Source organism: Fusarium poae, chromosome 1, assembly GCF_019609905.1.
Source record: "Fusarium poae strain DAOMC 252244 chromosome 1, whole genome shotgun sequence".
NCBI lineage: Eukaryota > Fungi > Ascomycota > Sordariomycetes > Hypocreales > Nectriaceae > Fusarium > Fusarium poae.
The window spans coordinates 6,896,989-6,922,742 of NC_058399.1; the positions used below are offsets into that span (position 1 = coordinate 6,896,989).

The 25,754-nt window shown below is 49.3% G+C and overlaps 10 protein-coding genes across 10 annotated transcripts; 5 read left to right on the top strand and 5 right to left on the bottom strand.

Moving 5' to 3' along the window:
• Positions 1-505: 505 nt before the first annotated feature.
• On the top strand, positions 506-4,548 carry FPOAC1_002233 (uncharacterized protein; the record flags this gene model as incomplete). Its single annotated transcript, XM_044846815.1, has 9 exons — positions 506-634; positions 693-698; positions 1,028-1,112; positions 1,167-2,767; positions 2,967-3,497; positions 3,553-3,643; positions 3,706-4,022; positions 4,072-4,306; positions 4,358-4,548. The coding sequence occupies 9 exons, from the start codon at positions 506-508 to the stop codon at positions 4,546-4,548; spliced, it is 3,186 nt and encodes a 1,061-aa protein (XP_044712731.1).
• Positions 4,549-5,242: 694 nt separating this feature from the next.
• Positions 5,243-6,658, bottom strand: FPOAC1_002234 (uncharacterized protein; the record flags this gene model as incomplete). Its single annotated transcript, XM_044846816.1, has 1 exon — positions 5,243-6,658. One exon carries the CDS (start codon positions 6,656-6,658, stop codon positions 5,243-5,245), a length of 1,416 nt encoding a protein of 471 aa, XP_044712732.1.
• A 952-nt stretch (positions 6,659-7,610) lies between these two features.
• On the bottom strand, positions 7,611-10,526 carry FPOAC1_002235 (uncharacterized protein; the record flags this gene model as incomplete). The annotated part of the gene is made up of 1 exon (XM_044846817.1): positions 7,611-10,526. The coding sequence occupies one exon, from the start codon at positions 10,524-10,526 to the stop codon at positions 7,611-7,613; it is 2,916 nt and encodes a 971-aa protein (XP_044712733.1).
• Positions 10,527-11,101: 575 nt separating this feature from the next.
• FPOAC1_002236 (uncharacterized protein) lies at positions 11,102-12,094 on the top strand (the record flags this gene model as incomplete). Its single annotated transcript, XM_044846818.1, has 2 exons — positions 11,102-11,714; positions 11,892-12,094. The coding sequence occupies 2 exons, from the start codon at positions 11,102-11,104 to the stop codon at positions 12,092-12,094; spliced, it is 816 nt and encodes a 271-aa protein (XP_044712734.1).
• Positions 12,095-12,411: 317 nt separating this feature from the next.
• Positions 12,412-13,412, bottom strand: HOB3 (BAR adaptor protein Hob3; the record flags this gene model as incomplete). The annotated part of the gene is made up of 5 exons (XM_044846819.1): positions 12,412-13,013; positions 13,068-13,141; positions 13,188-13,233; positions 13,281-13,331; positions 13,400-13,412. 5 exons carry the CDS (start codon positions 13,410-13,412, stop codon positions 12,412-12,414), a joined length of 786 nt encoding a protein of 261 aa, XP_044712735.1.
• Positions 13,413-13,883: 471 nt separating this feature from the next.
• FPOAC1_002238 (uncharacterized protein) lies at positions 13,884-14,489 on the top strand (the record flags this gene model as incomplete). The annotated part of the gene is made up of 1 exon (XM_044846820.1): positions 13,884-14,489. The coding sequence occupies one exon, from the start codon at positions 13,884-13,886 to the stop codon at positions 14,487-14,489; it is 606 nt and encodes a 201-aa protein (XP_044712736.1).
• A 2,631-nt stretch (positions 14,490-17,120) lies between these two features.
• On the top strand, positions 17,121-18,667 carry FPOAC1_002239 (uncharacterized protein; the record flags this gene model as incomplete). The annotated part of the gene is made up of 4 exons (XM_044846821.1): positions 17,121-17,204; positions 17,252-17,568; positions 17,616-18,293; positions 18,346-18,667. The coding sequence occupies 4 exons, from the start codon at positions 17,121-17,123 to the stop codon at positions 18,665-18,667; spliced, it is 1,401 nt and encodes a 466-aa protein (XP_044712737.1).
• Positions 18,668-19,404: 737 nt separating this feature from the next.
• Positions 19,405-21,779, bottom strand: FPOAC1_002240 (uncharacterized protein; the record flags this gene model as incomplete). The annotated part of the gene is made up of 4 exons (XM_044846822.1): positions 19,405-20,054; positions 20,101-20,212; positions 20,261-20,983; positions 21,033-21,779. The coding sequence occupies 4 exons, from the start codon at positions 21,777-21,779 to the stop codon at positions 19,405-19,407; spliced, it is 2,232 nt and encodes a 743-aa protein (XP_044712738.1).
• A 1,874-nt stretch (positions 21,780-23,653) lies between these two features.
• Positions 23,654-24,811, top strand: FPOAC1_002241 (uncharacterized protein; the record flags this gene model as incomplete). The annotated part of the gene is made up of 1 exon (XM_044846823.1): positions 23,654-24,811. One exon carries the CDS (start codon positions 23,654-23,656, stop codon positions 24,809-24,811), a length of 1,158 nt encoding a protein of 385 aa, XP_044712739.1.
• A 273-nt stretch (positions 24,812-25,084) lies between these two features.
• FPOAC1_002242 (uncharacterized protein) lies at positions 25,085-25,513 on the bottom strand (the record flags this gene model as incomplete). Its single annotated transcript, XM_044846824.1, has 3 exons — positions 25,085-25,254; positions 25,309-25,407; positions 25,462-25,513. The coding sequence occupies 3 exons, from the start codon at positions 25,511-25,513 to the stop codon at positions 25,085-25,087; spliced, it is 321 nt and encodes a 106-aa protein (XP_044712740.1).
• Positions 25,514-25,754: the final 241 nt, after the last annotated feature.

The window sequence follows — 25,754 nt, forward strand, 5'->3', positions numbered from 1 at the left end:
TTTGATGTTCTAATTGCCGTGGTTAACTTGACGTTGAGCTCCGAAAAAGCCGGGATGGCCTATCCCCATCGACAGCGCCAGCGAAACTTTAACCCTGTACTATTGACCACTCAGATCGACCGGTGAGGCCAGAATATGGACTTTGTGGATCCAAGTCTGCCGTCTAACCTTGTTGTTCATTGGTTGCATCTCTTGAGACAGGATCCATCCGTTAAAGACTAGGAAACCTTGAAAGTTAGACGTTGAACTAACATCAAATGTCAAAAAAACATCTCGAACTTGAAAATCGTGAAGCCTCAAAAGGTTGGGAAGAGCGATGGGAGTAGAGCATCTTATTTTGATAGGAAAACCGCCACTCAAGATGCCCAACTGCATCTCTGAACAAGGATCACTTCATGTAGTCGACAAGGATGTAGTTGTCTCACTCAACGGCTTGGGAGTGGTAGAACGAACGCCCCTGCATCACCCTCCAGACAAGGGCTCAAGGGCGACGAGTGGGTGAATCATGGGCACCTCACCTGAGGGAGACCGCGGATATTGCTCCTGCATCGTCACTCTCACCGATCACGTATTCCCGACTGTCGTAAGACCACCGACACCTCGTTACTGTACGAATATCGCGTCGCACATAGAGGTATGGATAGATGCATTTTGATAGCTGCCAAGCTAACCGCATGGGACACCGCTTTTAGTTGCTGGTATGGATGTTGAAGCCAATCGTCCGGCTGAGAAACTCGTAAGTGAATGAACGAACCATACTCCTCCACATGCCAACCCATCCCTCTGAAGCGTAATTGTTACGCCAGAGGCCATCTGTTGCGCTGAAAGCCTCCTGTAAAGTAACCTGCTCGTCAAGCACATGCTTGACCGGACCCTGGGGCCACCTGTAGAGCCCTACTGGTTTAGGCAGTGTGTGACGACGCGGGGGGTACCAAGCTGTGTAACTGGAGGACCAAATTGCCGGGAGCCATTCCAATGTGTCAACTCGTTCCGCTCTGTATCCTAACAGGTTCTCTTGGTGACACAGAAACGTCGGAAACGTGCGGGTACCGAACATGCAGCCAACTCTTGTCGATTGAAACGTCACTGCTCGAACCAACATCTAAACAGTGGTGAGCCTATGGAACGAACCATAGAGCACTGACTCAGCTCTAATGATAATGCAGGCACCGAGGCCCATGTACCACTGGTTAATTCGGATGAGCGCGTTTATCGACAGGACACGAGCCCATCCGAGTTGAGTCTGTCGCCGGATAACAGTCAACAGTTACTCGTACACCCTGGTCAAGACAATGTCGCTTCCAGCAGTACACGTGCACATACCGACGATGGGAGTGTAAAAGCCGGGAACGTCCAGGGTCCAGGGAGTGTTGTTCAGAAGTCTCCAGCGCACTCGGACCATCTCTCAATATCAACGCGACGAAGTCCATGCTGTGAGCAGTTCCTGGGTTTTGGGCTTGCGACCCGAAGCGACGGGCAACGGGACCAGGGGAAATTCCCTTCTCCACCCGAAGAAGACTTTGAGAGCGAAGATCCATCTGATGAAGATCCAGACGTTTTGGAACCAAGACGATCCAAGCCAGAGCTTGGCTCAGTACCTGGTCGTCAAGGGAGGCCGCTCCTATCCCCAGAACAGGAGAAAGGATACCCGAGTCAAGAGGAAGTCACAGCCCAAGCGCCTGTACATGCACCTGCACCTGCACCTGCACGTCCACAAACCCAACTTCAGGAAGGACCAAGCCTGAACCTTGATCCTGTACCAGTCACTCCTGGTCCAAACTTTTCAAAGCCATGCGACTCTTCTATTTTGCACCACCAACGTCTCGTCGATTCACGTTGTGATACCGCTCAAGATCCCCAACATGATGACGATGATGATGATGATGAGGTACCTATTGTAAAATTTGGTAACATCAATTTCGAGAATGAATCCCATCACCACCACGAGCCCTGCGGGGACACGATTCTTGATCAACCCAAGACGCTTGTTTGTCTCGTGGCGACTCAAGGCCGTTCCGTAGACGACAGACCCGAGAATATCGACAGCGACGATGGTGGCACCAACGGGGAGTTGGGAGAGAGGAGCCAGGTAGGCAGTAACAAATCTGTTGCTGAACCAGCAAATGACCTGTATGATACCGACACAGAGAGCATTGATGGTTCCCAGAACGATGCCACTAATTCTCACACTCTTTCTCAACTTGTAGGCCGGCTGACCATTAGAGATTTTCATTCCGATTCCGAAGGGTGCGCGAGCAATGATTATGCAAACCGTGGATCGCCTTCGCCTTCCCCGGAGCAAAATGTCTGTTCATTTTCCAAGGACACCGATGCCTGGGATCAGGACTCATCCTCCGAGGCGGTCACGCTTTACGAAGACTCTGCCGACGGGAAGTCTGAAGACGAAAACTCTGGACACAAAGACTCTGGACACAAAGACTCTGGACACGACGACTCTGGACACAAATACTCTGACGACGAAGACTCTGCTGAAGACTCTGACGACGAAGACTCTGACAACGAAGACTCTGGACACAAAGCCAATCACGATGTTCAGTCCAATGGACAGACAGACGAAGAAGAGAACGAGTATTTGTCGAATACTTACGAGGCCATCGAAGATACCCCCGACTCGAACGTTGGCAACGCCCTTACGCCACCAATGGCCCCATCCGGAAGACGTCGATTGACAAGCGAAGAACGCGAGCTTGTTCGGCAAACGAGAGAAATTGGAGCATGTGTTCGTTGTCGATTTCAGAAAATCAAAGTATGTTGTTCCTTGAGAATAGCAGAACACTTGACTGCTAGCGGCCCGAGAGCCAAAACTTTTTTTTGTTTATGCAGATTTGGATTAGATATCTACCGTTCTAGCTTCTGTTCTTCGGGCCTATAGTTAGCCTTTCTGCCATTCCCTACGTTCCTCAACCTCTAGCTCTACTTCACGGCGATGCTGACAAAACAAACAGTGCTTCCCTAATCTCAAAAATCCCGAAGGGAAATGCAGAACATGCAAAAGATTTTCCAAGACCTCTCCGAAGACGATCCACCGAGTTCCCTGCTTGCGACTCCGAATCACCGAGATTGTGCTTTACCGAAGCGGCGGCCTTAACCTCACCCAACGATGGAAGGGCATCGAGATGCGAGACATTCCCCATCGCCCCAACACGTCTGTCATTGAGATTCGAGTCTCCCAAGATTTTTGGGAGAAGACAATACCCTTGCAAGTTGTTCAATTCATCCCCATAGACGGCGATGTGACAGCTCGATACTGGACCGAATACTGCTCGGGGAATTTGGCATTCAAGAAGAAGGAGTTAGCGACGTACTGTCTTCGCAGCATTTATGAGACAGCCAAAGAAGTCAGACAATATACCGTGAAGAATGCGCTTCCTACATTACTACGAACAATCCGAGAGGACTTAACCCCAGGATGCGAAGGTGGGCTTATTGTTTTCAGAACATATCACTCAGCAATGGAACGTTACCTGGGACTCATTGTAAGAGGAATCAGGTTTGAGATGAACAATACATATCACTGACAATGATTTCTAGAAAACAATGAGATCTGGAACTGCAATGTCTCAAGAAGATAAGAAAGAGGTGGAGATATTTGGAAACCTTTTTGTTTTGTGGTGCGCTATACGTAAGTCATTATCCCTTGGTCTTGTCGACATGACCCCAGAGACACTGACAGCATCTATCTAGAACACACTGTGGGATCTCTCTACATACAAGGTGACGAAACACTCGGCATGCGGCCTGAAACCCAAGATAAATCCTACCCACTTTATGGCAAGATATCGGCCCCGCGCATGATCGTCGCTCAGTTTGATAATCTTGTCTATAACTGGGTTCTCGAAACGTTCAAAGAAAAGCTGCTCAGGGACGTTGATTGGCTCTTCAGCCAAGATAAAAATCGATGGTGGTTTACTATGTATACCGTTGTTTTCATCCTGTTACGCGAATCAAGTCGCATGACCGCAGATCGATATCGACATGCCAGGGAAAATTTTGGACCCAAGGTGATTGATGAAGGTGTGAGTTTGCGTTGAGATGACTGACTAGATACAGCCAAGATACTCGATACCCGAATTCGTCGAAAGTCTCCATGGAAGTTGCAATAACATCCTCACACATTGGCACTACTACAACTGCGACAAATGGCCCAAAAACAAAGAAGGCGACTCTGAGCATTTTGCATGCCTTGCGGCGGCTCACTTGGATCTCATCAGACAGACCCGTGGGGACGAAGGCATCAAGCAGCATCTCTCTGTATGGAAGCAATACAAGGCCAACAACGGCAAAGGTAGATGAAACCAACTTACAGTCTCAAGAGGAAACTGATCATTACTTCCAGTGAATAAACCTGACCTTGGAAAGGACCCAGAGACTATCAGCTACACAGGTAATCAGGACAAGTTTGACTGGGACCATCCACTCTATTGGGTGGCGCAGATGTTCGAGAAGAACTGGTATCCCCATCCGACCTACCAGCGGGAGCCTGTGCCTAAGAATCCTTTTCCGTCACCCATTCCTACGCCCAGTTGAAGAATCTCTAACGCATTCTCATCGCTCTTGAGTCTGCAAGCTACGGGATCTAGGGGAACAACTATTTGACGATTGAGACGAATTCTTTTGTATTTATATTGCAACGATAATTACGACGATGGTATGTGACGATGGAAGGTTATGAAATCCCGTATCTCGAGGCAGTGTCCGACGACCCGATGAGAACTCTTAATGAAGCAACAAAGCCGCGACCAATTATGGAACTTCTAGAGATAAAACTTTACCTGTGACGAACTGGCTCCCTTGTTTAGGGGCTACCAGTATCGAGACAATGACCCGAGCCGAAAAGACGAGCACCGGCAATTCAGTACTGCCCGCTATTGAACACGAGGCCACAGCAGCAACATGACTTCACCCAATAGTTATGACAGAATGGTCTAGTTGACGTTTGTTCCATCTACACGTTGTCCAGATTCCTGTGCCTCTTGGCTTCTCAAATATTGCGAAAGCCTTTGTTCCAACAGTACCAAGTACTCTCGAGGTCGCAGCCCAATCTCATTGACCAAGTTGCCGATTTGCAACTTTTTGTCTACATGTTCCAATTTGATTCCATCTCGCAACCTATTCCTCGGAAATGTCGATGCCAATAGCAAGTGTCCGTTAATGCCCACCAAAGACAAGCGTGAACAGTACCCAGATCCGGTTCTGCGAATCCATCTCCCAGTCTCCAAGCCTATATTTGCTTGCGCTTCTTCTTGACGGGCGGCATACCCCAATTATCCTGGTCTCGCACCCAGGCGTCGTTGACGCCGGTTACAAACCGGAGAGAGCTCCCAAGACGCTTGCTTCGGAGGCGCAACGGCGAATCTAACGGCAAGAAATGGCGTCGGCGGCCTTCGTCCATGTCTGCATCGATTGCATCAATGTTTCTTTGAGTTGAGAGAACGAATTGGACGGCATTATCGATAAAACGCTTCAGCTTAAAGAGTTGCGCAGCGTTTACAATGGGTTTACGCACGATGTTCTCGTGTACGAACTCGTACAGAATATTGTCGATCCCGTCCCGTGATAGGGTCCTGTTCTCGGAGATGTTTTTGACGAGATCATTCTTCTTTTGAACGTATTCTTCGTACTTTTCAGCCTGGGTGACGATCTCATCAAAGAAATGTGTAGGCCAATACCAACTGTACGGGTGTAGAAGAGTGCTCGGTGCGAGTCGCAGCTTTTCCATCTGGTCATCGATGGCCTGGGATGTGATCTCATCTGAACTGTCGCTATCAGATGCGGACTGGTCGTCTTCATTTTCAAAACTGTCTTGGGATATGGGAAGATGGTTATCGACCGGCAGAGATGCAGTTCCATCACCAGACCAAGTCTCCGAAGAGGCTTCCGCTTCAGCAGCTCCGTTGAGAGCATTGGGATCGTTAGTCAGCCATGCCGAAGTAGGGCCTTGAGGAGCATCGGAGTATTCGACTCCAGTTGAAAGGACTCCTTGACCATCGCCGGCATAAGCGACTGGGAACGTGACAAATGTATTGAAGAATACACTGTAGGGAGCATCAGGACTGTTTGTGAGCCAGGTATTCGACTCGGGGGTGTTAGTACTGGGAGGGGCTTCGAAGGGGTCGAATTGAACAGTCTCATCAGTCATTTCATCCTCGTCATCACTAGAGGCAGACTGATACTCAGACGGCTCCTCGATGTTTGGCCAGTCAAAGCCGTGGATAGCGCCATCCCAGATAGGCTCAGTGTCCTCCATGTCGACATCAGTAGTACCAGTGGACGCATCGCTGTCCCGTTGGTCCACGACAGCAACTTCCTCAGAGAACTGCATGTGTGCATCTTCGTGTTGTGCAAGTTGGTCCTCACAAGCTTTGACGTCTTCGTTTTCGTCCGAGTCGTTTTTCTCTGGAGATTTAGCCAGGTCTTCTTCCTCCTGCTCGTCAGGAGAAGGAAGTGGAAGCGCATTGGCATAATGCAGCAGAGCATCCTCCGTCGCAAATTCCATGGCAAACTCACGCACATTGATTAGCCTATCGAGCAGAGCCTTCGCACGATATAGCATCATGCGTCGGTAGACTGCAGGCAGCTTGGCCGTGTGGTGAGCCTTGGGTTTCCAGAACGGCATTGCATCTATGCCAGTGTCCATGATGACTGTTCCTGCGAAGAGGTTAAAGGGCATCCAGGAATACTATTTGTTCATTCATTCTCACCTGGGTACCTGAAAATACCAAGATAATTTCCTAAGAATCTGTGTCTCGTATCAAAACAAGAGACGGCACCGCGCCATGGGCGTACCCAGAGGGAGGATAGGGTCAAAAAGGTAGGGAAAATGCTGTTTCAAAATGATTTCTGTTTTGTTTTGTTGTTGTTTTTTTTGTTTCTGAACGGAGGAAAAACGAGAAGAGGTAACGGGAGATGATGGAAGAGAAGGGAAGTTCGGTGGTCCACCAAAAAAAGCGACGGGGAAATGGGACGAGCAGTGCAAGTTTCCAGGTACTGTCATGCGAGTAAAAATTACAACTACAGTGACTCACCGACGTCTAGAAGGGACGCTTTATGTATGGGAAGGGGCTGTTGAAAACAGTAAAAGTCTTCAATAGATGAGTTACTGCGTCCCAAGGAAGGAATGGCTGGGTACCAGGAAGTGATACCATCACCAGTGACGGACGGCTGATAGAACTAACAAGTTAGTACCAGGAACAAGGAGTGAGAGATGTCAAGAAAGGCAATAAAGCTGACGGAATGTGATGGGTATTTTGTATCTTGTTCCTTATCAATGCCTTGGATACATAGCACGAACACTAATTCTTCAAAGACATGATACACCTATCAATTATACACTTCCTTTGACTGTTCATACTTTATTCACGACTTTGATCTCTCATTGTTATAAACTAGCACTGACCTTTTCTAACCCCTTTGTTGTATCCTGTCCCCCAGCCCTACCTAGGTACCTATGGATACACCGAAAAAGGTGGTATACCTTCTATTCAAGCTTAAAAAAAAGAAAACCTGAGATTAATTTCCTTCGCAGCTCACCTTCAACGTTATGTTCAAACACTCGCCCACAAAGCTCGTATCTTGCGACCCGGCCGCTTCTAGCTCCCCTCATCACGCATTATGAACATTTCTACTATCGTTCTCGCCCTGTCCTTTGCGCCCTTTTCATTTTCGTCTATCCGACAGACCAACGGCCCGACTATCTCAGCGTATCTGTGTTCTCTCATCTTCCGCTTCTTTGAGTCCTCCTCTTGTGCGTTCCCTCGGCGAAAGCTTAGACGACGGGAGAGGCCGGGTTTGGGATCAGTTGTCACAGGCGTTAGCTCTGACGCTGCGCGGGACAGAGTGGCTGTGAGAAAAACGAACGCGATATTGTGGTTTGGTGCTGTAGAGAGAATGTCGAGAACCTGGGTCTTGGTGTCAGGCCAGGCAGTGGGAGGCACAGAGACTACGTTGGGTAAAGACGTAGAGAGCTTGGCCCAAAGATGGGTAGGGATGAGACCATCTGTAAGCGATTCGAGGAAGAGGAGGAGTATGGAGCAGACGACTTCTAACTTGTAGGATGCAGGCCATTCTAGGGGGAGCGCATCGAGTAGAGAGCTGTCGTTGTCGAGGGCAGACACGAGCTTGACCTTTGCATCTTGCATATCCTCTTCAGCAACCCTCCAAGTTGAAGACTCAAGAGGCCATCCAGGATCCCTCGGTAGCACCTCATCCTCGAGCATCGTCGCCTCTGCGAGACTACGCTCCACAAGTGTTTGCACTACTTCAGTGAGCCTGAAGAGCTCCTTCGGCGCTGAACATTGTACGGCTGAGTCGTAAGAGATCGCTCCCTTTATGCCCTTGTCCTCCACAAACTTTCTGATACCTCCATCTGGGATTCTTATGAGCTCTGCGATAGAGCGACCCAGGCAAGAGGGTTTCCAGGCCCCGCGTACAGGAATGAAGTGGTCTCTGCCGTCCTCTACACGAAGAACTAGAACCTCTTCGATCTTGGCACGGGCCTCGTTCAGGGCCCTAATGTGACGGACGGTTGATACTTGGAGTTCCAACAAGACCAAAGCCGTCTCTCCGGGGTTCAAAGTGACAGTAGTGCCCAAAGATGTTTGGGTTTCTTCGTCAGCAGACACGAATGTAGTCTTCAACCATTCAGGTATGGCATCATCTCCTTCATCTGTTGTCGGCTTCGTCACAAACGAAAAGGTCGCTGCGACACTCCCTGTATTGGCAACCGTCAAATGACGTGTCTGCTTCTCTAGAGGGAGAACCTCTCCAAAGTCGACAATCTTATCTTCATTGCCTTCACTACCTTCCACGACAACCGTAATGCCTGGGCGGCCCTCATTCTCCGCTCTGTCTAGTTCTCTTGCCACCTCTGCATGAATCTTTGCTTTAAGATCTGGTACAACAGCATCATAGTCGAGCGTAAAGATTGAAGTGATAGGCTTGTGGTCCGAAGATGCAATGCGTTGGTGAGAGGTATAAATCTCGAGGTTGATTCGATCCCGAAATCCTTCTTTTGTCACGAGCTCTTCTGCCTCCGGCTCATCGTTGTCATCGTATTCATCATACCCGAGGTTGTCAGTAGATGATGTGGGATCCTCTCCGTCGGCGTCTGGGTCATAACTAAAGAGCACGTCTTCATCCTCTTCCAGTCCTCTGGATTTCATTTCTTCGTCTTTCTTCTTTGCTTCTTCTTCCTCCTTGATCTTATTCTCATAATCCTGCTTGTCCTTTCGAGTCCTGAACAAAATGCGGTCGCACCAACTTGGAGCCCTTTGCTTCTCACTTGAGTCGAAGAGGCCAACCGTGCCAACATCATATTTGTATGTCGGAAGAAAGGTAATTGGCCCTTCTTTCCAGCCATCATGGAATAATTTCCGCTGCTTGATGATCCTACGCAGTTGGTCATGGGGCAGCAAAGAGTCGATGGTAGCCTGCAACGAAGTGGGATCTTGGCTGGGGTCTTCGGGGAAGTCATCAGGGTCCGGTAGGTCGCTAGCAGTATCAAAGCTTTCATCTCTTGAATGCAAAGATGGCCTCGAAGATGACTCGTCATCGCTATCGGAACCTTTCATGACAATGACACCTTGTTCGCCAAGTGGCTTTGACTCCTCTTCGTTTGTGCCATACTCACCTCGAGCATGCAACGTGAGTATTCGTCTTATATCATCTCCAGGTAGTCCATCCAGTCGAAAGTTCAGGTCTCCAAACCAGAATGCAAGATCCTCGTCTCCAATCTTCTCTCCTTCGTCTTCTTCGACGCCCGAGTGGACAATTGGGTCAAATTGAGTTCGCGAGAGAATTTGGCCAACGTCCCAACAGCGGCGTTCCAAGTATGAAGAGCCAGCACCACTAGCCAAGTGGCTATTCACAAATACCATGCGCGTTGTTTCGCCAAGTAACAGTCTCGTTGTGACGGCTCCCTTGTTTCCAAAATATCCCAAGAGACCCGTGCCAACCTGTTTCGTACTGACGTTGCTGATTGTTGGCGCAATTTCTGGGGAAGCATAAACCAGGAGTAATAAGCCAGTCATCTGCTCAGACGTGATGAGTTCGTAGCCTTCAGGTAATGCTGCTTCCAACGCTGCCTTCCATTTATCCATAGCACTTGTGTCTGTGTAAACAGCACGGTTCATGTAATCCTTGGTTGTGTTAAGGTCTACAATTTCCTGCAGTCCCAGCACATACAGACCGATAGCATCTCCAGAAGTCAAGTGTAGAGGCTCGGAACTGCCATTGTCTTTTGCATCTTTTTCCACAGCACTATTTTTGGCCAGATTGAGGCCTGTCAACTGCTCGTCCAAGCCTTCGCCGCATGTGAACCATGTCGCGAGATCTTTATCCGTCCCCGTACACGCTGCAACGTTCCACGTTCCAATCTTGACCTTTAAACTATGCGGTCGCACGAATTCCGATCGTCGGGCATGAACAGCTTTAGCGAGGGACTGAGGCGTCGTGGATGTAGGATCCCCTAGCTCAGAACCAGGGGACTGGTCATTTTCTTCCGCCATGGACGCCGTTACTGTAGTAGTAGAATAGAGAGACGAGTCATATACACGGCGTCGGCTTGAGGTATCGCTTGGAGGTCGACTTGTCGTTCTCTAGATCATGACTTCGAACAACCTGGCTTAACCATAAACAAGAGTCAAAGAGATGATTCTCGACTGCGGCAACACCAAAAGAATGTTGAAATAAGCAGAAACAGGGGTTATGAAGGGATAAACCTCAGCTCTCGCGTATGACGTCGGAGTTGCCGCAGTCTTGATTAGGTTGTGATGTACCGGTACTGTAGGAAGGGTCCTACTCAACGCCCCGCGGCAGCGTCATCTTGCGCCTTATCGATAAGCTAACTACCTGCCCAAGGAGCACTCAAGAATGCGCAACCGTGCCTGTCAACAATATCCAGCCTACCTTTGACTTTATCCTCCATACCACAGCCAACGTCGATCACACGACACTCGATCATCATTTCGGACAGGTCTTACATGCGAAATTGATATCTTCCTACCGATCAGGTTCTCTAGACTGGCAGCCAGTCTCACAAGCATTGAATTGTGCCCAACCCCAAAACACCAGAGCCATCATCATGAGTCGACAAACGCCACGAAAGCAGCGACACAGCCGTCAGCCTTCGAACCGTATACCAGCCGTTTCAGACTACGAATCTGATGCCGCAGCCATACATACCGACTACGCGCCACCGCCTCCTCGCACAAACACTGAACTCAACCTTTCTGTGCTCCAGCGCTATCTGCCCTCTATCCACACCATCCTCAGCATAGCGGCCAACGCTGTTATCTACACCTTTAGCAGCACTTCCGAGAGCTGGGAGAAGTCTGGCGTGGAGGGCACCATGTTTGTCTGCGCGCAAAGTCCATCTCCCGAGGATCCTGCCCAACAACCACGAGCCTGTGTGTTTGTCCTCAACAGAAGAGGACTAGAGAATGTGATTGTGGATCTTTCACGGGTGTCCCATGCTGAAGTTTCTGGTGAGCTTGTCATTATAAAGGTCGAGGGCGACTGGGAGGAGGGCGACAAGGTCCTGGGAGTGTGGATCCACAACGACAAGGATGAGACGAGAGAGATGAACGCCGCTATTATCCAAGAAGCTTGGAAGATTGCGCGCTCTGCCGGTCCTGTCGAAACAACACAAGGACCTGAAGCCGGCCCCGCCATGCAGGCGATGGGCAGACGACTGAGTATAAGCGATCTCTTTGGGACGGCGAGTGGTTTTAATGTCGGACACTAGGTGGCGTCCGTCATGCATGGAAAACCTGAAGCTGAAAACCCCGAGTCTGAAGAGACAAAGATAGAAGATACGAAAGGGAAAGGGAAAGGGAAAGGAAAGGCAAAGAGTCCGACGTCATTGAAACCAGAGGTTATGAAGCCAAAGGAGTTGGGCTCAAAGATTGAGGAGCCAGAAGCAAATGTGACAAAGGACAAGGGTTCCAAGGGCAAAGACTTGAAGACTAGAAACTCCGGGAATACGGATTCAAAGATCGATATGCCGGAGGTTCAGCTGCCAGCTGAGGAGAAGCCTGAGTCTGCGGGATCTGAATCTGACATCAATACCGACTAGGTCAATCTTGTTATGGGAACACCAGGGAAAATTCCTGATTCTGTAACTCAATAAGACCTTTCTGGGAACTGGAGAAAAGGCTACGGAGCTGAATGAATCGTCAACGACAACAAGTGTTCGCCAAAGGGCAAAGCACGTAATAATAAAATTATAGAAAATGATCTGCCTATATACAGTAGAACTTGAGAAAGTCCACAAGGACTCCGCATCTATTTTCTCATGAATCTTCATGATACTAGCACATGCCTACAAACAATAAGCATCCGTTCCATACGCCATTCCCCGATCCTGATGAGATGTAAAATCCAAGCCAAAGCCTATACCGTACCGCTGATGCTCAACTCACGAATCTCCTGCAACACCTGCTCCACTCTGGCGTCCAGTTGTCCCTCGGCATACTGATCTCTCGTGTCGGCATCCAGATACTGCTGCACCTGCGCCATACGCGAATAGGCTTCTGCACAAAAACGTAGCTGGATCTTGACGAGAGCTTCGAAAGTAGGGTCTAGGTATGGCACTCGAAGTTCGATCAGTTGGGGTAATTCGGTGCTTAGCTGCTCGTTCAACTGCTCGTAAGCGGCCTTTGCCATCTCCATCTCCTTTTCGGTACGGGGTAACTTGGTGGCGTCCTTGTCGGGCTTCTCGGCAAGCTTTTTCACTTTTGCGCGGAGGGCGTCATAGTCGAGCAGCTTGTGGGCGCGCTTTTTAATCGCCTCGTTGACGTCGGGGAAATAAGCGCAGAATCGTGTGATGGGGTCGAGGACAGTGGTTCGGTATGGGCCGTCCAGGGCTTTGATGGTTTCGGCGTCCAGATCTTCGACTGCCTGTTTGTAACTCCTGCTAACGCCGTCTGTCGCGCCTGAGTCGCCATAGAATGCATCTATCGTTTCGGCGATTCGCATTTGCGAAGCGGTCATGGCTAAATCGGGGATCAGTACAGGGGGTCATATGGTGTTGCGGATGATGAAGGTACCTCGGAGAGAATCAAGATAACCCTTTGATTCCTTTTGTAGACGCAAAGCAGCTGCTTCCATGGTCTTGAATCGTCTGTTTCCGTTAGACGTGGTCATTCGATTGCTTCAGTGTTGCTGACCTTTCTTCGACTTCATAATCACGATCGTTTGTTTTTTCCACATGCCCTACAGCACAATTAGCTTCATCTCTTCATTTCTTACGAGTCGCGTACCCGTCTTCATCATAACCTGCGTCGTCGCGCGGTTGACATTCTTCTTGAACCCTGCCTCATGTTAGACCCCTCTGTTCTGATCCGTTGTGCTCCTGATTGCGGGGTGATGACTCTCGTACCCGCCCACGACATTTTGAAGAATTATATTTATAAAATGAGTTGTCTCGTCTCGATTGAGTGGAATTTTTGGTAGTAATTTGTGAATGCGCGCTCGAGGGTATATGGTTGAATTGCTGGTGGTATCACAGGAGGTGGATGGTAATAAACATGGAAGTTGAGTGAAGAGTGACGACAAAACTGGAGCTCAGCCACACTAGGTAGTGCCTAGCAGCCCAATCGAAATGATCGACGTCAGCGATGGAGGCAGTGTTAAGCTCTTTATTCGATGCACGTGATCACGCGTAGATTTGCATATCGAAATGCAATTGGGAAAGAGTTTGACGATCCGTTTCAATATCGAATCGCGTTTCATTCATTATACGGCAAAAGAACAAAAGTAAATTGGTTCGATCTGACTCAGGTTCGACCAATTCCTTGCTTCTTGACCTATTCTTTATGTCCAAAAAATAGGTCACCACTTTTCTTCTGTTCTGGCTTGTCAAAATGTTCAACCCTCGGTTCTTGGTTGTTAGCTTGGGAAATCCTTTGCCGAAATATCAAAGTCTTCATTCAGCTGGTCACTTTGCTCTCAATGGTCTCGCCAACGTTCTACGCAACCCTTCATTTCAAGAAAAGACTTTCGGGGGCCAATCATGCCTAGTATCCCAAGGTCCAAAGTACACTCTGGTTCAGTCGCCTACTCTTATGAACATCTCTGGTCGCTTCGTTGCCCGTGCCTGGAGCGATATGGTCAAGCAACAAGACCCTTCGTCACTCAGTTTGATTATTGTACATGACGAACTTGAGGCGAAAAAGGGTGCTGTTTCTCTCAGAGCCTGGGATCGAAGTCCCAGGGGACACAATGGCATCAAGGACGTCAAAAACAAGCTGTCACAGGATAAGTATCCTACCTCGCCGTTTGTGCGGATAGCCGTTGGAATAGGACGCCCCTCAGATGGAGATAGAGACCGAGGCACTGTCAGTAACTATGTCCTTGACCGGATCTCGAACGAGGAGAGGAGGGTTTTTGAGGAGGATGAAGTACCGCGCCGGGTTGCGGAGCAGCTCATTCAAGTGGAAAAGGAATGGAAAGCCGAGCTTGAGCGATGATGGTTAATCTCCTAGGTTGATTCCAACCGCAAGCGATACGACGCTGCAACACTACTGCAACATTAGGACAGGTTGTCTCAAATACTTGCAGTAACAGCCATATTTGGACGGCTGTTCATTCCAACGAATAGCTCAACGTCAGTCTTGCTTAATATTGAAGTTCAAGACGTAGACGCGCATGTTCACTTGGAGCTTCAAGCTCAAAGCTGCTCGGTAAACATGGAGACTACTTGAGCAATTGAGAGAATCACAGCCTGAAAGATACCCAAACGAGACCCACAGCCACTACGCATCTTTCCCTGTGACCACACATGCATCTTCAGAGTGTTCAGCAGTCGGCTCAAGTCCGAGTGCGATATTTGAGAATGCACTCTACTCACTGCGGTATCTGCTTGTCCTACCATGTGGTATGCACATTTCCTTATCTCCCGCACACGCTAAGCACGCCACGGATGAACTAGGTCACAACCAAGACTCCCTCTTTCGCTTCCTTATCTATGCCAAGTTAGAAACAATTTGGCATAATCTCTTCAGTCCAATGGACTCTGTTCATGTCATGGAGGTTCAATTATCCCACTCGTGATGTAGTTTGGGTATGACAGCCTGGGGCTGAGCTGAAATATTGATCAAGAGCTAGTACAGTCGGCGCCTTGGTATCCGATAAGGCATGTGGAGGTGTCGAAACAACAAGTGATCAAGTGCCAGCGTGCTCTTGGTATTTCTCGCATCGATCCGGTAATCGTGTGTTGGTTTGGGAGGGCTGTCGTCAAAGCGGCCGGTCAAGCTATCGTATAATTGCGATTGACAAGCGAAACGAAACGAGGGTCGATCCTTGAGGACAGTGAAGAAAGTCGGAGATTCTTCGACATTGGAATAAGCTCAAACTTTGAGAATTTTTGGGCATGCTACGAGACGCAGGTCAACCTTATATACATGAACTTCTGGCGTTCCAAAGAGCGGGTAGTCCGCATGCTGACGCGCGCAACAAAGGTTTTGTCAAGGGCGTTGCGGGCGCAAAAACATAGTAAACATCTGTAAATCCGGGGTAAAGATGTCAATCATGTCAAATCTTCAAGGCGTTTCGACAAATGCTGCCCCATGCGATCATCCTCTGCATCTCTACATACTATCAGACACTCGGGAACTGACATCATCAAGTACCACCACACAATGCGAGGTCTTGATTCCCTGAGCCCGACACAACACAGTCAGGTATTTGAGAAAGCTTGGTGTTTTTCAATAAACACTATGAGAACTCTAGACTAAACACGACAACAATTTACACAAGTCTACTTGCACATGAAGATGTCTCGCTACCTGTATCAAGTATCGGCCGAGCGACACGACATACAAGGACAAGGATCATGTTCCTCGAGCTCAGGGTCTCTACGCTAAACGCTCCACCAAACCTGCCAAGAGATAAGAACTATCCAATCATTTACCTTCTATTCAATCCCAATCAACGTCTCCTACTAGAATTGGACAACCCTCAGGTCAAGTCAGATAAGAAGTATAAACGACACAGGCATGCGTCGGATATGCACTCCGTCAGGTCTGGGGAAGCTCAAAGCTCAGTCCATGTCTCAGAAGAGGGTGTTCGGACATGAGTGCCTCTTCGGAGCTTTTTCGTCATCTAAATTTGGTCTCACAACTGATCCAGGCAGTCCATGTCAGAATCGAAGCCTCTCTGGAGGATTACCAGCCTAAAATATACTGAACAACAGCGAATCAGAATGTCAAGTTCAATGTCATAACAATATCTGCGGCCGCATATTCCTAGGTTCGATTTCTCCCAGTCAGAGAGGGGTACAACAAATCGGAAGCATGCCTAGTCTCAGTCCACGCTTCCTCTCTTTTCTTCTGAATACAATGCATACATACCGACTCATCCAACGTTCGAATGCCTGCACCACCCAAGGCCAAGAAAGGATATTCATCGCGGACCAACTGCCAAGTGAAGACTACTGCCAGGCGCGCCCTATAAGCATATCTGAGCTTATCAGTGCCGCCTATTTGAACCTGGGCGTGGCGTCCATCCTAATACAACCGAATCGGAATGCTGGCGTGATAAGCAGCAACATGTGTGTGCCAGACTCAGGAACATACTAACAGGGGGGCTATTAACACGACCAAGGCCTCATCTCTGTGACACAGTGAGCTTGTCAACTCAATTTCAACGCTTTGTCACAACTAGTTTCGTATTCAAGCTTATCATGGCACGAATTCAGGGCTGTGGAGGATCACCAACCAGCTCTTCTTGGCACCTGACTCTTTGAACCTGATGGCATCGCCTTGTTCCATATATGGATACACCTAAGATCCCATCAACCCGAGCATGTGGCTCTTTCGGCTCAATTCGACGGAGTGGCCTTCCCCTTGTTGCTTAACTTGCGGGCGTCTTATCAAGCATCCCCCACACTATATGCCATACCCTCCCCTGGTCGCCATAGACACTCTGTCTTGGCTCCTCGCGAGCTGCGTCAGGTCTTTTTGCTTTAAATAAGTATCAAGCCTTCCTGACCCGAGTCCCTGGCCCTCCATCATCCCACTCTTTCCAGCTGTCAAAGTTGAGCTGGACTTGCATCAGATTTGGATCAAGAGCTTACGTCTCATAAGCGCCTAGTGGTCACAATGGCGACTCCTTACAATGGTACCGATGACTCTGCCGACGATGGTTACTCGACTGGCGTTTCTGACCTCAATATCTTCTATGAGGTATGTGCTGCTAGAGTCTCTGCATGTCCCTGACTAATAGTGAATAGACGGGCCACTTGGTCTTCCTGGTCACCTGCGCTGTGCTCGTTCTTCTCATGATTCCCGGCGTGGGTTTCTTCTACAGCGGTCTCGCTCGTCGCAAGTCGGCCCTGACTTTGATCCTATTGTCCATGATCTCGGTTGCTGTCATCAGCTTCCAATGGTTCTTCTGGGGTTATTCCTTGACCTTTTCACGAACTGGAAATGCCTTCTTGGGCGATCTCACCCAGTTCGGTCTCATGGAGACACTCGCCCAGCCCAATGGCTCTAGTGCTCTCCCTGATATTCTCTTTTGTCTTTACCAGGGCATGTTTGCTGCTATTACGTGAGTTTCTCGCTGATCACCTCCAATCACCATACTAACATTGATAGACCTGCCCTTGCCATTGGTGCTGTAGCAGACAGAGGTCGTATCCTCCCGGCTATCGTCTTCATGTTCCTCTGGTCCACTATCGTCTACGACCCCATCGCATACTGGACCTGGAACGCCAACGGCTGGCTCTTCAACCTTCCCAGCTATGACTTTGCTGGTGGCGGTCCCGTTCACGTCGCCTCAGGAACATGCGCCCTTGCGTACTCCCTCATGCTCGGTAAGCGCACCGGGTACTCTCGCAACAATGGTCTTCCCTACCGCCCTCACAACGTCACTCATGTTGTTCTCGGAACGGTCTTCCTCTGGATTGGTTGGTTTGGCTTCAATGGTGGTTCAGCTCTTGCTATGAACATACGCGCTATCATGGCATGCTATGTGACCAACCTGGCTGCCTCATGCGGTGCCATTGCGTGGATCCTACTCGATTATCGTCTTGAGAAGAAGTGGAGCACCATCGGTTTCTGCTCCGGTGCCATCTCTGGTCTTGTCGCCATTACTCCCGCTGCTGGCTTCGTCAAGCCCTGGGGTGCAGTCATTATCGGAGTTTGTGGTGGTGTCCTGTGCAACTTTGCCACCAAGCTCAAGTTCCTCATCAACATTGACGACAGTCTTGATATCTTTGCTATCCACGGAGTTGGTGGTATGGTTGGTAACATCCTCACCGGTATCTTTGGAACGTATGTTTCCCCATTTCCTCGTCTTGTGTGCAACACGGCTAACTCGCTATAGTAAATCCATCGCCTCTCTTGACGGTGCAGAGTACGACCCCATCGGCTGGGTTGACAGCAACTGGGTCCAGTTGGGCTACCAGATTGCTGGCACTCTGGCCTGCTTCGCCTGGTCCTTTGTACTTACCTGCCTTCTGCTTTTCATTCTCAACCTCATCCCCGGTCTGTCTCTGCGTGTCTCTCCCGAGGAGGAAGAGCTTGGCACGGATGATGGACAGTTGGGCGAGTTTGCATATGACTATGTCGAGATGACTCGCCACATGGCTGACAGCACACATCCCAACTCTGATGCGAGTGCGCGAACAAGTCACGAGAAGGTCTAGCAAGCTTCTCAAGACAGCGAGATGCAGTAGCGTTCAAATTATAAGAGTCGAGTCGAGGTTAGAATGGCTCATCAGAGCTTCATTCATTTCTTAACATTAAAATTAATATACCCTTTGTAATATAAACACACAAGCCAAACAATGGCAAATGCATACACACTTGATGTCAGGAGACTGAGATGGCCAGGCACTGATTTGAAAATCTGTGGAAGCAGGGGCGGGCTTATTATCTCCGAAAGGATCTTACAATTTGAGGCATAATTATATCCTCCATTCTAGTGGTTCAGGCAAGTCTCCGACGCGTGTCAGCGTTGCTGGCTCCTATGACCGAATAGCCTCATAACTAAGCACAATAAATTGCGACCGCTGTGGGTGCTTCAACTCCTATCAAAGGTTGTACATAAAACCAAAGCTCATGAATGTTAATGTGAGTAATCAATTGCCGCAGCCTCCCGGTCCTATCTGTGTCCTCTGTGGTATAGGTATACTTGGTTCTTGCCGTTAATATCATTGCCGCAAACAGCGGCTCGTAGGATAATGCAAACAAAAAACTCCTTGATACGCTCTGTCCCGTCTAGCCATACCGTCCGTGTGCAAGCACGCATAATCTAATTCTATAAACCATTAGCGACGTTCATTCACAAGGATGAGGCGATTCACATACCATGAAGAGGGGAAAGAAACACAAAACAAATCTGGTGCGTTGTCTAAGTGAGCGAAAGCAAAGTTCTGGTTGTTCAGTTCATCGAGTCAGATTGATCTCCGTTCTCCTGCGGCCGGTGAATCGTCGCCGTGCTTGCACCACTGGGGGACTCTCTATTTGCTGGGGCTCCATGGCCGAGGGGTGCTGCGCTCGCTTGGCTGGTCGTAGGTTGTGGCACTCCGCCTTCTGTCATGTTGTTAATGCTGGTCTGATAAAACATTGGCCTGAGCAGTCTTGGGTCTTGTCGCAAAAATGACGACGAAGACAAGAACCGGATATACGGCGGGAAGAATACAGGGTGCTGACCTATTGGAAAACCAGGAAGTGGAGGAGGTATAGGGATGGCTTGTTGTAATGCGTTGTTCGTCAGTCCATTGGGGTTCACGGTTCCGTTGCCGTTGCCGTTGACAGGATTCTGTGCTTGGGCATCCACAACCATCTCGCTACCGTCCAATCCCTCAAAGTCGTTCTCATCATCAACCATTTCGTCGTCAGCTCCCTCTCCAGAAGGTGCCGCTGGCTGGCTGGCTGCAACAGGGCGTCTTGAACCGAAGACTGCTGGTCGATTCCAGCCATTGTCCCACATATCCTCAAACTGCGGCGAAGTGTTGAGAAAGTCGCGGAACTTGGACACCATGGTACCAGAGAAGACGCAGAAGACATCTCTTTGGTGTTGGGTAAATTCTGCAATACCGTTAGCAGTAGTATAAACCAGTCTCGAGATACATACCAGGAGGCGCTTGTCGGCAGTATGGCTGGAAGTCGTCACGTTGGAAGGCGGCGACTCCAGTCAAACTCAGATGGGTCAGTCGTGGACAGGAGTTGAGTAGCTTCATGATGCTCTGTGAAATGTCAGTAATAGTGGAAGGCTAGACAAAGGATCAACTAACCTTGAGGGTCAAGTTGACGCAATAACTCAGATGGACACGCTCGAGACTGGAGGCGTAGTACTCGTTGCCAACAAGCATTCCACTGGCGTCTCGTCGCACTCGTGGACGATACGCAGCTTCAGCAAGGTGGAAAACTGATTCATCGGTGATAGAGCTGCATTTCACAAGGCCGATGCGCTTCAGTTTGGGCAAGAGAGCAAGACGCTTAACGCTCTCGTCCGTCAGGTTGGTGCAGCAGCCAAGATCAATGTATCGAATACGGTTGCAGTTCTGGACAAGTTTCTTGACACCCTCGTCGGTGATGTTCCCACAGTGACCCAAATGCACGTAATGCAGGTTCTTACCAAGCTTAGAAATAGCATGAACGGCTGTATCGGTGATGTTTCGGCACTTTGCAAGAACAAGGTTGCGGAGGCGAGGGGCCACATCAATAATCTTTTGCACAGCAGCATCTGTCAAACGGTGACATGAAGTCAAATCGAGAATGCGAAGATGTTCAAAGGTTCGTCCATAGGGGAGTGACAAGAAAGCCTCGTCATCGATAAGTTCACAGTTTGCCAACCGCAACTCCCGTAGACAGTTACCCTTGACCATGAGGGATGTCACTGGGCCGTTGCCAATGCGAGCGCATTGGTGAAGGTCAATCTCGAGGATGTTCGGGCAGTTCTCGGCGAAAGCGTGAATAGCGTCGTCCTGCAGCTGGCCGCATTCATTGAGTTTCAACTATAAATAGTTAGTTATTGCAAAAATTCGGTACTGTCGCAAAACATACCCTCTTGATATAGCGACAGGTAGTCGCTAGAGTGATCATGCTTTCGTTGGAAATACTCTCGCATCCCGAGATGTTGAGTCCCTGGAGTCGATTGCAGTGCTTGGCGATGGCGTTGATAGACTGCTCTGTAATGTTCTTGTCGTTGGAAATATCGAGTGCCAACAATGAGTTGCTATTCTCTACCAGAGCAATCAGGCCGGAATCGGTCAGGTTACGGCAGTTTGTGAGAGTCAACCGCTCGACACGAGTACAGACCGAAAGAGGCATGACGCTACCATCGTTGACCTTATCGGCGAGAGCGGCCAGGTTCAGGCGCTTAATAAAATCGCGGTATCGAAAAGAAGGGTTCTCCATGCCCAAAGTTTGGCAGATGCTGGCATGGTTCTTCCAGTTTGTGCACGCAGGACGGTGCCATAGTTGATCCACGGTGTTTCTAGCCCAGCGTTTGCAAACAAGCATGCAGTGAAATAGATCGGATGTGGAACTGAGCTTGGCAAACACACTGATGAGGATCTCGTTTGGCAACCGATGAACGGGCGGTTGACAGGCATCCTCGACCTGCATATCTTGAAAGTTTGGTACCCCTATGCTAGACTGCGAGTCGTTGGCTCCCAGAAAGAAGTCGGATTCTTCGTTGTCGGCCGGCGCGGGGGAGGTTGACGAGGATGAGGATCGTGAGTCTTCCCGCTCGTCGGCGGGGGTAGGACTTGGCCTCGCGGCAGCAGCAGGAGTGGCAGCAGCGGCCATGTCTTCGGTGGTTGGCAAGTGAAGCGCTTCACAGAGATGAGAACCGTGGGAAACTTTGTGTGGTGACGTCTTTCGGTGTGAGTTTGGGCAGGATTAAGGCGGAGGGAAATCAGGGATCACAAGGGTGATTCTTAAGCAACAGCAGCAGCAACAGCTGTGGACGGTCCCAAGGTTCCTTCTGTGGGCGCTCGACCGTAATAGTATTCGAAGTAGCGATGCAGAGACAGCAAGTTCAGTCGTAGGTCTAAAAATCAATATCGCGACCAAAACGAAGCTGATGCAGGTCGTTGAAGGGGACAATAATAAGAGTATGGATTGAATTGACAAGGCAAGGCAAGGCAAGGTTAGAGCCGAAACGGGGCGGCGGTTTTTGGTCGAAGTTAGGTTGCTTAGGTTAGGTTGGCTTGGGCGCGTGGTAGCGACAGCGGTAGCGTAACTGGGCTGCTGGGGTTTTGGGTAGTAGAGTAAGTACCTCAAAAGCAGGGAAAACAAGACCTATGACACAGCCAAATAATAGAGAACGACAAGTATCCTCGGGGGCGGCACGATTTGAGGCGTTTGTATTTATTACCTACGGCCCTGCACCAGACGGTTGGTTTCAGCCGCGGTCCCTGCAAATTGCCGCTGTACTGCAGTCTTGCACTGTCGTGCACTGCAGACTCTCTCGAGTGACTCCCGTTCAATAAGACGAGCGAGCCCAGGCCAGATGATCCTCAGCCTAGATCTCCTCCTTACGTCGTAGTCGGGCGGGATGGCCGTAGTGGGGTTTGGGGTTTGACACGGTCTTTTTTTGTCACTCGAGACTGGTTAAGTCAGGGGTTTGAAGTCTGCGGGTCTAGGAATGATGGTGGTGATATGTAGTGAGGGTGATGGTCGTGTGTGACTTGTTGTTTCGATTAGTTAGTGGTTTGGGTGCGAGGGATGATGCATGTTTCAGAAAACCGCGTGCTCGGTTTATATGTACATCTGAAATTTAAGAAGAAAGCTCTTTATAATGATTAATAGAATAGACACGATCCTCAGTTCATGTGATTTGATGAACTTTTGTTATTCTATTATATGGCACATTCGGCGTATCTACCTACACTTGCATATCTCTCGGCAACCCAGTTGATACTCCTTGACTATTCGTCACAAAATAAACGCCTTCGGTCCAAGGTTAGTTGTTGCTGCGGGGAAGATGACAAGCATTGGATACATCCATATACATGAAGGAGGTAAGCGGAATGATTTGATTTGAGGTTGAAATTGTGAGTCAATCTTGTCCCGCATGTGGCTTGAGCCAGTAATAAGTCCAGAGTATTTCATTTGGAATAAATACGGGTATTCGGGAGAGAAAATAAGAAGAATATTAGCGCTGCCTCCTCTAGACGAATTTAGGTACATATGAGTAGCGGGAAATGACTGATTTAGTGGATTTATTCATGATAGAACTCACGCATGAAACAAAAGTCACGCTTCAGTTCCAGGTGAGATGAACATGTATCATAGCTCGGCTACTATTAGCGAGACTCTTCCGTTTTTACAAATGCTCTAAAAAATCACAAAACAATCCCCATCTCCGCCATGACGTCTTAATCCTGGAGAACCATGATCCCTCCACTTCAAGATCCTACTGGTACAGGGTAGGACCCTCGCGATGGCATCGCTGGCGTAGTAAGCAGACAATTAAGCTTGTCGATTGGTTTTGTGGGGCTGGTTCGGATGAGGTTTACCCGTTTCTTCCGCACCTTTCTGAGGTCATCACAGGTTCCTGACTAGCAACCCAGACCATCACCATTGAGGTCTATCGATTTGCATATTGCTCGGGTAGACATTGTTTTGTTTTGTTGGCTAGTGGTGTGATCACTCGATATCCTGTCCTGAACCCCGCGATGCTCCGTCCCTCAACTCTCCGCCCTGCGCTTCGCGCATCAGTCCACACTAGATGCGCCATCACCCGTACGACTCGCCGGACTCTATTCTCCCAGCGATCAACCCGTCTAACCGATGATCTCGATGTCAACCAGCTCAATTCGAAGCGACGAGATTACGAACAGAACCGCACGGCTTTTCTGGCCGCTGGTGCCATTGCCGGTATCGTTTCCTTCGTTTATACGGCATGGAAGCTCAAGAAGGCCATTGAGGCACAGGGAGCAAAGGAAAAGGCAGCGATCAAGTGCGATACTGAAGTACCAACAGAGGCCTTCAAGACAGAGGCAGGCGAGAAGCGAAAAGTGGTTATTCATGACGAGGATGGGAACGAAGTTGTTCCTACAGGCAACACAACCGTCAAATTGTTCCCACGAACGTTGGAAGTTGAGAACGTTGGATCAGCTGGAGCTGCAGCTGGCCCAATTGCAGCCGCCGTCACGGATAAGCATGGAACCGAGTTTACGCTGGTCGGGTTGGGAACAAGAACAGTGACTTTCCTCGGCTTCGAGGTATATGTAGTGGGCTTCTACGTCGCTACCCAGGATGTCGAGAAGCTCCAGCGTTACCTGGTTAAGAAGATCAACCCTCTTGCTACGACACTGATCCCATCCGAGAAGGAGAATCTGCGAAAGGCTCTCCAGGATGCCAGCGAAGGAGAGGAGACGTGGAACACACTCCTAAAGGATGCTGGATGCCGCTCAGCGTTCCGCATTATTCCCGTTAGAGATACAGACTTTCCCCACATGCGTGACGGTCTCGTTAGAGCTGTCCAGGCTCGCTCAGCACGCAACCCAGACTACAACGACGAGGCGTTCGGAGAGGCCATGAAACACTTCAAGGTCTTGTTCCAACGAGGGCAGGTAGCCAAGAAGAACGAACTTCTTCTCATTCGAGACGGTGCTGGAAAGATGACTATCACTTACAATGATAGCACACGCAAGGAGCCCGTCAAGACCGTCCTAGGAACTGTTGACGACGAGCGACTTTCAAGGCTATTGTGGCTCAACTACCTAGCTGGAAATAAAGTTGCGTCAGAGGAGGCCAGGAAGAACATCATCAATGGCGTCATGGAGTTTGTTGAGCGACCCGTCGGTACAGTTGCCACACAGGTTCTGTAAAGGGTTTTGGTTTGCAGTAAAAAATGTACATTACGGAAATTTAGGCATGTATCACTAGTATGTAATGCACAGGAACTCAAATGGGTTCTTCGAAGTCATGAATTCTACTCAATTGGGGCTATATTGCCCAAGCCGTAGTACCGTCTAATCCTCAGGTGCCTAATCTATCTGCCTTGCATGCCCGGTGTATAGGCACGTCTAAAGCTTAGAACTGAAAGCATTAGATGCCCTTAGCCCATGGTGTCCATCTTTCATTATTGGTTTTGTGGATTCTTACGCCTTCAGGGCACCAGCCTCCTTCAGAAGGTTCTTGAGCTTTCCGCCAGAGTTCAAGCTCTGAAGGTCCGAGTTTCCACCAATGTGCTGTTGCTTGATGTAGACGTTGGGGACGGTACGCTGGCCAGAGATCTTCTCGAGAGCGTCCTGAAGAGCGGAGCCATCAGCTGCGAGTTGTCAGTAGCTGATATAGGCTCAGAGAAATCGTGGGCCAAACTTACAAACTTCGTCAAGCTCGAGGAGCTCGTAATCGGCGTTCAGTTCATCCAGAGTCTTCTTGGTCTGCTTGCAGTAGGGGCAGTAAGACTTGGAGAAGACAACTGCGCGCGACTGTTAGCTATTGCGCAATACTCCGCTGCGACAAGATAACATACCAACAGAGTTGTTGTCGATAAGCTGCTGAACCTTGGTAGATGCTTGAGACATTGTGCCGGGGCTTGTTGCTCGAGTGAAGAATGATCGAAAGAAACTCATAAGGAAGCTTTGTGCAGAGTGGGGGAGGTATTTATTCTAAAGGCGCTGGGGATAGAGGGACGGATTGCGAGATGTAATGGATGTATGCACTGTAGCTGAGGGCGAGTTGCTTTGTCAGTGGTCGGAGACAGTTCGGCGACTGAAAAATACCCTAGGTACGATGATGCAATCAGCTGGCGCCCCGGATTAAGTA